General features: G+C 40.2%; 1 protein-coding gene across 1 annotated transcript in view; it reads left to right on the top strand.

Moving 5' to 3' along the window:
* The window catches only part of GTF2E2 (general transcription factor IIE subunit 2), a 62,546-nt gene extending 52,360 nt beyond the window's left edge, over positions 1-10,186 (top strand). Inside the window, exons 7-8 of the mRNA XM_059909299.1 lie at positions 8,287-8,402; positions 9,679-10,186. Of these exons, the coding sequence (XP_059765282.1) occupies positions 8,287-8,402; positions 9,679-9,795 (233 nt within the window). The 3' untranslated portion in view covers positions 9,796-10,186. The remainder of the gene's footprint in view (positions 1-8,286; positions 8,403-9,678) is intronic.
* Positions 10,187-12,414: the final 2,228 nt, after the last annotated feature.

Raw genomic sequence — 12,414 nt, 5'->3', positions numbered from 1 at the left:
GGGTCACAAATCAAGCCTCAGTAAATTTAAGAAAAGTTGAAATCATATCAAGCATCTTTTCTGACTACAACACTATGAGATTAGAAATGAATTACAGGGGAAAAAACATAAAAAACACAATCACGTGGCGGCTAAACAATACGTTAATAAATAACCAAGAGATCACTGAAGAAATCAAAGAGAAAATCAAAAAATACCTAGAGACAAATGACAGTGAAAACATGACAATCCAAAACCTATGGGATGCAGCAAAAGCAGTTCTAAGAGGGAAGTTTATAGCTATACAAGCCTACCTCAAGAAACAAGAAAAATCTCAAACATTCTAACCTTACACCTAAAGGAACTAGAGAAAGAAGAACAAACAAAACCCAAAGTTAGCAGAAGGAAAGAAATCATAAAGATCAGAGCAGACATAAATGAAATAGAAACAAAGAAAACAATAGCAAAGATCAATAAAACTAAAACCTGGTTCTTTGAGAAGATAAACAAAATTGATGAACGATTAGCCAGACTCATCAAGAAAAAGAGGGAGAGGACTCAAATCAGTAGAATTAGAAATGAAAAAGGAGAAGTTACAACAGACATACAGAAATACAAAGCATCCTAAGAGACTACTACAAGCAACTGTATGCCAATAAAATGGACAACCTGGAAGAAATGGACAAATTCTTGGAAAGGTATAACCTTCCAAGACTGAACCAGGAAGAAACAGAAAATATGAACAGACGAATCACAAGTAATGAAATTGACACTGTGATTAAAAATCTTCCAACAAACAAAAGTCCAGGACCAGATGGCTTCACAGGTGAATTCTATCAAACATCTAGAGAAGAGCTAACACCCATCCTTCTCAAACTCTTCCAAAAAATTGCATAGGAAGGAACACTCCCAAACTCATTCTATGAGGCCACCATCACCCTGATACCAAAACCAGACAAAGATACTACAAAAAAAGAAAATTACAGATCAATATCACTGATGAACATAGATGCAAAAATCCTCAACAGAACACTAGCAAACAGAATCCAACAACACATTAAAAGGATCATACACTATGATCAAGTGGGATTTATCCCACAGATGCAGGTATTCTTCCATATATGCAAATCAATCAATGTGATACATCATATTAACAAATTGAAGAATAAACCATATGGTCATCTCAATAGATGCAGAAAAAGCTTTTGACAAAATTCAACATTGATTTATGATAAATACTCTCCAGAAAGTGGGCATAGAGGGAACCTACCTCAACATAATAAAGGCCACATATGACAAACCCACAGCAAACATCATTCTCAGTTGTGAAAAACTGAAAGCATTTCCTCTAAGACCAGGAACAAGACAAGGATGTGCACTCTCGCCACTGTTATTCAACATAGTTGTGGAAGTCCTAGCCACAGCAATCAGAGAAGAAAAAGAAATAAAAGGAATCCAAATTGGAAAAGAAGAAATAAAACTGTCACTCTTTGCAGATGACATGATACTATACATAGAGAATCCTAAACATGCCACCAGAAAACTACTAGAGCTAATCAATGAATCTGGTAAAGTAGCAGGATACAAAATTAATGCACAGAAATCTCTTGCATTCCTAAACACTAATGATGAAAACTCTGAAAGAGAAATTAAGGAAACACTCCCATTTACCATTGCAACAAAAAGAATAAAATACCTAGGAATAAACCTACGTAAGGAGACAAAAAGACTTGTATGCAGAAAACTATAAGACACTGATGAAAGAAATTAAAGATGATACCAACAGATGGAGAGATATACCATGTTTTTGGATTGGAAGAATCAATATTGTGAAAATGGCTGTACTACCCAAAGCAATCCACAGATTCAATGCAATCCCTATCAAATTACCAGTGGCATTTTTTTTTTTTTTACAGAACTAGAACAAAAAATCTTAAAATTTGTATGGAGACACAAAAGACCCTGAATAGCCAAAGCAGTCTTGAGGGAAAAAAACAGAGCTGGAAGAATCAGACTCCCTGACTTCAGACTGTACTACAAAGCTACAGTAATCAAGACAATATGGTACTGGCACAAAAAACAGAAATATAGATCAATGGAACAGGATAGAAAGCCCAGAGATAAGCACCTGTGGTCAACCAGTCTATGACAAAGGAGGCAAGGATATAGGAGAAAAGACAGTCTCTTCAATAAGTGGTGCTGGGAAACCTGGACAGCAGGTAAAAGAATGAAATTAGAAGACTCCCTAACACCATACACAAAAATAAAGTCAAAATGGATTAGAGACCTAAATGTAAGACTGGACACTATAAAACTCTTAGAGAAAAACATAGGAAGAACACTCTTTGACATAAATCATAGCAAGATCTTTTTTGATCCACCTCCTAGAGTAATGGAAATAAAAACAAAAATAAACAAATGGGACCTAATGAAACTTAAAAGCTTTTGCAAAGCAAAGGAAACTACAAACAAGATGAAAAGATAACCCTCAGAATGGGAGAAAATATTTGCAAATGAATGAACGGACAAAGGATTAATGTCCAAAATATAAACAGCTCATGCAGCTCAATATTAAAAAAACAAACAACCCAATTGAGAAATGGGCAGAAGACCTAAATAGACGTTTCTCCAAAGAAGACATACAGATGGCCAAGAAGCACATGAAAAGCTGCTCAACATCACTAATTATTAGAGAAATGCAAATCAAAACTGCAATGAGGTATCACCTCACACTAGTTAGAACGGACTTCATCAGAAAATGTACAAACAACAAATGCTGGAGAGGGTGTGGCGAAAAGGGAACCCTCCTGCACTCTTGGTAGGAATGTAAATTGATACAGCCACTATGGAGAACAGTATGGAGGTTCCTTAAAAAACTAAAAATAGAACTACCATACGACCCAGCAATCCCACTACTGGGCATATACCCAGAGAAAACCATAATTCAAAAAGACACATGCACCCCAATGTTCATTGCAGCACTATTTACAATAGCCAGGTCATGGAAGCAACCTAAATGCCCATTGACAGACAAATGGATAAAGAAGATGTGGTACATATCTACAATGGAATATTACTCAGCCATAAAAAGGAATGAAATTGGGTCATTTGTAGAGACGTGGATGGATTTAGAGACTGTCATACAGAGTGAAGTAAGTCAGAAAGGGCACAACAAATATTGTATATTAACTCATATATGTGGAACCTTGAAAAATGGTACAGATGAACTGGTTTGCAGGGCAGAAATAGAGACACAGATGTAGAGAACAAACGTGTGGACACCAAGGGGGGAAAGTGGTGGTGGGGGGGTTGGTGGTGGGATGAATTGGGAGATTGCGCTTGACATGTATACACTAATATGTATAAAATGGGTAACTAATAAGAACCTGCTGTATAAAGAAGTAAATAAAATTCAAAAATTCGAAAAATAAAAGTGAATCAGCTGTATGTATACATATATCCCCATATCCCCTCCCTCTTGCATCTCCCTCCCACCCTCCCTATCCCACCCATCTAGGTGGTCACAGAGCACCAAGTTGATCTCCCTGTGCTATGCGGCTGCTTCCCACTAGCGATCTATTTTTCATTTGGTAGTGTATATATGTCAGTGCTACTCTTTCACTTCGTCTCAGCTTACCCTTCCCCCTCCCCGTGTCCTCAAGTCCATTCTCTACGTCTGCGTCTTTATTTCTGTCTTGTCCCTAGGTTCTTCAGAACCATTTTTTTTTTTAAGATTCCATATATATGTATTAGCATATGCTATTCGTTTTTCTCTTTCTTACTTACTTCACTCTGTATGACAGACTCTAGGTCCATCCACCTCACTACAGAGAACTCAAATTTCGTTTCTTTTTATGGCTGGGTAATATTCCATTGTATATATGTGCCACATCTTCTTTATCCATTCATCTGTCGATGGACACTTAGGTTGCTTCCATGTCCTGGCTATTGTAAATAGAGCTGCAGTGAACATTGTGGTACATGACTCTTTTTGAATTATGGTTTTCTCAGGTATATGCCCAGTAGCGGGATTGCTGGGGCATATGGCACTTCTATTTTTAGTTTTTTAAGGAACCTCCATACTGTTCTCCATAGTGGATGTATCAATTTACATTCCCACCAACAGTGCAAGAGGGTTCCCTTTTCTCCACACCCTCTCCAGCATTTATTGTCTGTAGATTTTTTGATGATGGTCATTCTGACTGGTGTGAGGTGATACCTCATTGTAGTTTTGATTTGCATTTCTCTAATGATTAGTGATGTTGAGCATTCTTTCATGTATTTGTTGGCAATCTGTATATCTTCTTTGGAGAAATGTCTATTTAGGTCTTCTGCCCATTTTTGGATTGGGGTGTTCGTTTTTTTGGTATTGAGCTGTATGAGCTGCTTGTAAATTTTGGAGATTAATCCTTTGTCAGTTGCTTCATTTGCAAATATTTTCTCCCATTTTGAGGGTTGTCTTTTCATCTTGTTTATGGTTTCCTTTGCCGTGCAAAAGCTGTTAAGTTTCATTAGGTCCCATTTATTTTTGTTTTTATTTCCGTTTCTCTAGGAGGTGGGTCAAAAAAGAATCTTGCTGTGATTTATGACATAGAGTGTTCTGCCTATGTCTTCCTCTAAGAGTTTTATAGTGTCTGGCCTTACATTTAGGTCTTTAATCCATTTTGAGTTTATTTTTGTGTGTGGTGTTAGGGAGTGTTCTAATTTCATTCTTTTACAGGTAGCTGTCCAGTTTTCCCAGCACCACTTTTTGAAGAGGCTGTCTTTTCTCCATTGTATATTCTTCCCTCCTTTATCAAAAATAAGGTGACCATACGTGCGTGGGTTTATCTCTGGGCTTTCTGTCCTGTTCCATTGATCTGTATTTCTGTTTTTTGTGCCAGTACCATCTTGTCTTGATTACTGTCACTTTGTAGTATAGTCTGAAGTCCGGAAGCCTGATTCCTGCAGCTCCATTTTTCTTTCTCAAGATTGCTTTGGCCATTCGGGGTCTTTTGTGTTTCCTTACAAATTGTGAAATTTTTTGTTTTAGTGCTGTGAAAAATGCCATTGGTAGTTTGATAGGGATTGCATTGAATCTGTTTATTGCTTTCGGTAGTATAGTCATTTTCACAGTGTTGATTCTTCCAATCCAAGAACATGGTATATCTCTCCATCTGTTAGTATCATCTTTAATTTCTTTCATCAGTGTCTTATAGTTTTCTGCATACAGGTCCTTTTTGTCTCCTTAGGTAGGTTTATTCCTAGGTATTTAATTTTTTTTGTTGCAGTGGTAAATGGGAGTGTTTCCTTAATTTCTCTTTCAGATTTTTCATCATTAGTGTATAGGAATGCAAGAGATTTCTGTGCATTAATTTTGTATCCTGCTACTTTACCAGATTCATTGATTAGCTCTAGTAGTTTTCTGGTGGCATGTTTAGGATTCTCTATGTATAGTATCATGTCATCTGCAAACAGTGACCACTTTACTTCTTCTTTTCCGATTTGGATTCCTTTTATTTCTTTTTCTTCTCTGACTGCTGTGGCTAAAACTTCCAATACTATGTTGAATAATAGTTGTGAGATTGGACAACCTTGTCTTGTTCCTGATCTTAGAGGAAGGAGACTAGGATGCCTAGATCTTGGTTTCTAAATACCATTCTCCAGTAAAAGGAGTCAGGACTCCTTGGCAAAGAGTTGATTCCAAGTTTGGGGAAATGCAAGATGAGCTTGGAACATGTTTTGGTACCAGAGAGTAAGAGAATGCTCAAAAAACCCCCAAACAACAAAAAAGGGAAGCAAGTCAGAAAGAGCCAGGGACAGTTTGAAGCGACTCAATGACCAAAGCCAGGATATTTGAACAAGAAAATAAATAATGATAGTAATGAGTTATAATCCATGAAATAAAATAAATATCCATGAATCCATAGTAAGTTAACAATTGAATAAATAGATTGGATCGAGAATCCAATCCATTTATTCAGTAGTCTTCCTTATAGTAGAATTCTAATCCATACGTATGAAAGGAATCATGGAAGTAACATGCCATTAGGCAAACCCACAAGTATCAGTTGTTGTAGGCACGAGCCATCAATGGATGCTGAAATTAGTGAGCTAACGTGTGATGAGAAACAGGGTGTTTAGGCATAGTCTCAGATCTCCCCACAGGGTGCTTATTAATTACAAAGGGAAAAATAACAGCTTCATGGTGGAGAAATCTGACAGACACCACCTTAACCAGTGATCATTCTAACAGCCCCAGTAATAAGACATGTGAACATCATGGACCCTTGATGTTAGGTCCTGAGAAGGGCACAATGTCTTCTCTGTGATGTTCTTGCCCAAAATGTATAACCTCAATTTAATCACAAGGAAATAGCAGACAACCGCACATTGAAGGCCGTTGTATAAAATAACTACAGAAACTCCTCAGAAGTGTCATGGTCCTGAGAGATGAGGAGACACTGGGCACACTTAGAGCCTGGAGTAAGGAGACACGGCAGCTAAACACAGTGGACTCCCGGGTGGGGTGCCGGACCAGGTCGACCAGGACGGGGACGCAAGTGCTAAAACTGGTGACATGTGAATAAGGTCTGTAGATTAGTTAATAGGCTTGTATTACTAGTTTAGATAATTTTACTAAGATCATATACAATGTTAACATTAGGGAAAGCTGGGCAAAGCCTGTACCGGAGTTCTGTGTACTAATGTTGCAACTCTTCTGTCAATGTAAAATTATTTTAAAATAAAAAACTTTAAAAAATGTAAAAAGAAAAGAGATACTCTGTGATGCCCAGAGAATAACATTTCATACGTTCAGTGATCAAATTGTTGAGGATGTGCTAAATTCAGTGCCTACCATAGTAGGAAACTTATGAAATAGAATATCCGCTCCCGAGGAGCTTGTAGCCCTTCAAGGGGCTGAGAAAGTCATGCAAACAATTGATTGTCATCTGTTAACTGGTTTCTGTAATCTATGCAGATGAAAGTTCAGGGAGCATATAGGAAAAAAAGCTCCTAATGTATTGAAAGAAATTAAAATTTTTTTTTATTTAGAGATGTTTTGGATTGAAATAACTTTGTGCCCAGGTTGAATTCTTTGTCGTAGATTGTCACTTTTGCATTTGGTCACCGTCAGCAAAAAGCTTTTCAGTGTGTGGCAGAAAACAGATTTCCTAAGTATCACTGGAGCCCCAGCTGTTAGAGCGTCATTTGCTTCATGTAATACGTATTGAAATAGGAAAGAGGAGAACAGTCTGGTCCAGCACAGTATCATGTGCCTACTTTGTTTACAGCTTGTGAATGGACCACTCTCCATTCTCACTTTTTACCTGAAAGTAAGGCAGGGGGCGGTGCCGGCGCCACCTGGATTAGGCCTCTGGGATGCCTTGCCGGGGAGGAGGGTGGGGATGGGGGTAGGTGGTGTCGTGTGTGAGGTCTCTGGTGAGCAGGAGGCCCAGCCCCAGCCTCAGGGCACCCAGCGAACTTTCCTTTTTCACCATCCAGAGTACAAATGTCTTATGATTTGCCATCATAAGACATTTTTTGTGTGTTGGAAAGTAGATGTTAATAATGAAGTGAAACCTGGTTATTTGAGCCTGTCTTTAGGGACAGAATTTAAGATGCATACGAGTTTAATTCTGGACATGTCCCAATTATGATCTCTTTTGGTTGCAGAAATGGTGGTGTGGCAGAGGGGCTGGGGTCTCTGAGAACAAGGGGTAGGCTGGATGGAAGGCCTTTCTCCTCTGTCTTCCAGGGCATGTGGGACAGTGTCACCGTCTCAGTATTCGTCCCCTGACTTTCATGACCTCTTCGTCACCCATCCCCCATTTATTTGATTTCAAAAGGCCTTTTTTGCAAATAAGCTGTTGTAACTCCTCAGTCCGTATAAAACTTTGGTTCCTCATCTCCCTGTGTGTTTCTCTTCTCCTGTAGGAGAGGAAGTGGGGTATACTGAGCTCATGAGAGATGATCAGGAATTTGAACTATTTCAATGGAGAACTGATTTCTGGAATTAAAGGAGAGGGTCAACTGCGTTTCTTCCCAGGAAAGCTGGGAGGCTCAATCACATGGCCCTTCATTTATAGGCTCTAAAAATAGAGCAGTGCTGATCTGGTCTGTAGGGATGCAGTTCGTGTTCCCAGGCCCTCCTGCTGCTCTGTGTCCAGCATCTGAACGTTCCTGTCTTCCTTTGTTTTTACAATGAAATCTCACATGTGCTAATTGAGATCAGAGGAGATAATATTGAAGCCTGATTTCGATCACACTGAGATGTTATAGCTTGTAAACATCTGTTGTACAGTAACTACTGTCTTGTTGGCACAGAGTTTCAGAAACTGTGGAGGAGTGTCACTGTGGATTCAATGGATGAGGAGAAAATTGAAGAGTATCTGAAGCGACAGGGTATTTCTTCCATGCAGGAATCTGGACCAAAGAAAGTGGTATGTACTCTCTAGAAGAAAATGTAATTCTCTGCTCTTTGAACTGTTAGCCTGCTTCCTGTGCAGCTCTCGGAAGAGCAGGTAGGTAGGTAGTTCTCCCTTCCTGTTTTTTCTGTGTCCTAATCCCGTGACCTTGGTCAGGTGCATTCAGATCGCGTCCGGTGTATTGAGGGCCAGCGGATCTCTTTGCCCTCAGGTGCTGCTCGCCAGGTATGTGTGAGCCTCCCCGCTCCAGCCGCTGTCCGGCAGTCAGTGCCTGCTCTTAAGCTCCAGCCATAGGACGCGTGGTGCCCACGTGTTGTCCTCCCAGTTTCTGCCAGGGGCTTGCTTCATCGTCTGGCCTTTATGATCTTCATCCCACCCCCCAACCCCTCTTGCTCCCGGAGCCCAGTGGTCTCGGTGCCTGGCTTTGCCTGAGCCCTGATCACATTGAATTATCCTTGTTGACTTTCAGATCTCTTAGGAACCAGATATTACTGTCCTTACAGCCCCCGAATCCTGCTCATTGGAGGGATTTGTAATTGAATGAAGACCCGTGAATTCCTTGTACCAGCTAACCAGCTCTCTGCAGTCCAGGGACAAAGCCAGGATGATAAATATTTCACTAACACCCTCCTTCCCTTGTCCACCATCATGCCTTGTAGCTTGCCTTGTTTGTGACTTTGTGTTTTATTCAGTGAAGTTTTAGGACTCCTTTAAAAGGGAAAATTCATTGCCAGTGATCTCCAAGAATTAGTGTGATTGCAGCACTTCATGGTTTCCTGTCATTGCTTAGTTTGTTAATATTATGTGATATTAGGATTTCAAGTATACAGTGAAGAACAGAGGATAATATTTAACAAATCTTTCTGTGTTCATCCACTTCCTAATTTGCCCATATCTCTATATTTTGCTGTATTTGCTTCAGGTCTTTGTTTTATTGGTAATTAATGGTGGATAAAATTTTAAACCTGATAACATAGATGAAAAACAAAACAGATTTACTGCCTCTCTTTTTATCCACTTCGTGCCTACAATAATAGTTCTGGTTAGTTTTCGTGCCAGCCCATTTATTCCAGGTGGAGGTATGCACTTCACTGTAACAGAAAGCCCTGGTTTGTGTTTTTGAACCAGGATTGTGTGGATTGGTGTGTGTGAGGCTGGGCTGCAGAACAGAAAAAAGGTCACAAACCCTGCATCTCTTTGCTGCTGGTTTCTGGGGCATCTTTTGTAAATCCTCCCCATATTACTGCTCTGAGTAGCCGCTGTTTCTAACTGTCTTTACCTTTTCCTGTAGGCTCCTATTCAGAGAAGGAAAAAGCCAGCTTCACAGAAAAAGCGACGGTTTAAAACTCACAATGAGCACTTGGCCGGGGTGCTGAAGGACTACTCTGACATCACTCCTGGCAAGTAGTGAACAGTTTTGTCTGAGAGCGGAGTTACAAAGTCAAGATCTTCCTTGTTGACGCTGGGATCTGAAGACTGACCGTCTTCCCATTCTACTTCTTAGGACCAAGGACAGGAGCAGTTCAGTTTACAGAACTAGTGCAAATTACCAAACTCGAAGCTTATTTTCATTAATGGGCTAATGAGAAATGTTATGTCCCCTGTTAACCTCCTGTTACTTCTTGGGGGAAAGGCGCTCAGCGTGGCATGCAGGTGTCTTTGCTATTTATCTCTACTTCTAAGTGGTTCCTGGTTCCATTTTCCCTTTCATTACCTTAGAACAAGTTTGCCGATAGTCTTGAATGCAGTATTTGTTTATTCCAAAAGAGCATATTTATAATAAAATCGTTGTAGAAGGAGCTCTGAGGTGTCAGTGAGTTCAGTTTGCTTCTTTCCATTCTTGGCAGTGACGGGTGGCAGCTCGTCTTTGAGTCCCACAGGTGGTGTCTGGAATGCGTCGGAGACTGAGGTCTGGGCTGCGTTGCTGAGCGTGTGGGTTTCACAGTTGGAACCCAAGGTGTGCCTCTTGGTAGCAGGTGAAGCAGTAAAGGTACACCACATGTGATTTTTTTATTTTTTTTTAAAATTTATTTATTTATTTATTTATTTTTGGCTGTGTTGGGTCCTCGTTTCTGCGTGCGGGCCCTCTCCAGTTGTGGCGAGCGGGGGCCACTCCTCATCGCGGTGTGCGGGCCTATCACTGTCGTGGCTTCTCTTGTTGCGGAGCACGGGCTCCAGGCGCGCGGGCTTCAGCAGTTGTGCCTCACGGGCCTAGTTGCTCCGCGGCATGTGGGATCCCCCCGGACCAGGGCTCGAACCCATGTCCCCTGCATTGGCAGGCGGACCCCCAACCACTGCGCCACCAGGGAAGCCCCACATGTGATTTTTTAATGCTTGCTTTTAAAAGGATAAATCAGTATTTAGCCTCTTGGATTTCTCAAGTCATGTTCTCATGCCATCTCCAGCAAGGATGAAGACATGACTGTGTCCCAGCCCTGATGGGGCTTGGCCCTGAGGTTCTTCTTTCAGAGACTCCGTCTCCCAATCACTGGCTGAGCTCAGGAGAGCTGCTGTCACACATGTGGGTTAAGAGTTGTGGTGACTTTTGGGGAAATCTGTGGTCATTCCATCATTCTATGGTAAACTACCCATTTTCCTTATCTGTGCTTGTTTTATGGTCTGTGGTGGCCCTTTGGGGTGATTGTTATGGTTCTCATATCACATTGTAGTAGATTATAAAAGCAAGGTTTGGTGTTCTCAAAAAAGGTATTATGATAGCCCAAAGCAGTAAGTACTTTGTGCAGATGACAGGGAGCCTTTTTGCTGTTTTAGTTTTTATCCTTTTTGTTTACTTCTCATCCATTTTCAGTGTCATCCTATTTCAGTGTCATCTTACCTCTTTCTTATATCCAAGCCCCAAAATATGGCATGAGAAGATGTAAAACTGAGACTCTTCAGGATAATTTAGAAAATGGGAAACTCAGTCTGTCTTGCTTTGTAGAGGATTTTTGCTAGTAAGGAAGAGCTTTAATATTTTATGGCATAAACTAGTTCTCTTTTTAAAAAAAAAAAAATCTGGAGCTGGCTTATCTCCAAGTATACCTACTTTTTCTGGTCTATACATACCCACCCCCGCCAGTTTTATTGAGATACAGTTGACATATAGCACTGTGTAAGTTTAAGATGCACAGCATAAGATTTGACTTACATACATCATAAAATGATTACCACAGTAAGTTTAATGTCACTCATTTCATATAGATACCAAAAACAAGTGATGAGAACTCCTTAGGATTTACTTTTAACAATTGTCACATGTATCATACAGCAGTGCTATCTGTAGTCCTCTTGCTGTACTTTACATCCCTAGTACTTATTTATCTTAAAACTGGAAGTTTGTACCTTTTGACCACCTTTGTCCAATTTCCCCTCACCCTGGCCCACACCTCTGGTAACCACAAATCTGATCTTTTTCTGTGAGGTTTTTTTTTTAAGAATCTATATATAAATGAGATCATTTGGTATTTGCTTACTCTGTATGACTTACTCACTTAGCATAATGCCATTAAGGTCCATCCACGTTGTTGCAAGTGACAGGATTTCCTCCTTTTTTATGGCTGAATAAGGTTCTCTTGTGTGTGTGTGTGTGTGTGTGTGTGTGTGTGTGTGTATATCTGCGTGTATCCATTCATCCACTAGGGAACAATGGGGAACACGTCTTGGTTATTGTAAATAATGCTGCTGTGAACTTGGGGGTTCAGCTATCTCTTTTTTGACTTAGTGTTTTTGTTTCCTTCGGATGTATTCCCAGAAGTAAAATTGCAGTATCATATGGTAATCTCTGTTAACTTTTGGAGGAACTTCTGCCCACAGTGGCTGTACCAGTTTACAACCCCATCAACAGTGCGCAAGGATTCCATTTTCTCTACATCTTCACCAGCACTTGTTATCTCTTGTCTTTTTGATACTAGCCATTCTGACAGGTGTGAGGTGATAGCTTATTGTGCTTTTGATTTGCATCACTAATGATTAGTGATGTTGAGCATTTTTCCAGGTACCTGTTGGTCATTTGTATATCTTACTTGGA

This window comes from Balaenoptera ricei, chromosome 21, assembly GCF_028023285.1.
Source record: "Balaenoptera ricei isolate mBalRic1 chromosome 21, mBalRic1.hap2, whole genome shotgun sequence".
Lineage (NCBI taxonomy): Eukaryota > Metazoa > Chordata > Mammalia > Artiodactyla > Balaenopteridae > Balaenoptera > Balaenoptera ricei.
This window is presented reverse-complemented; position numbering and strand designations above follow the sequence as displayed.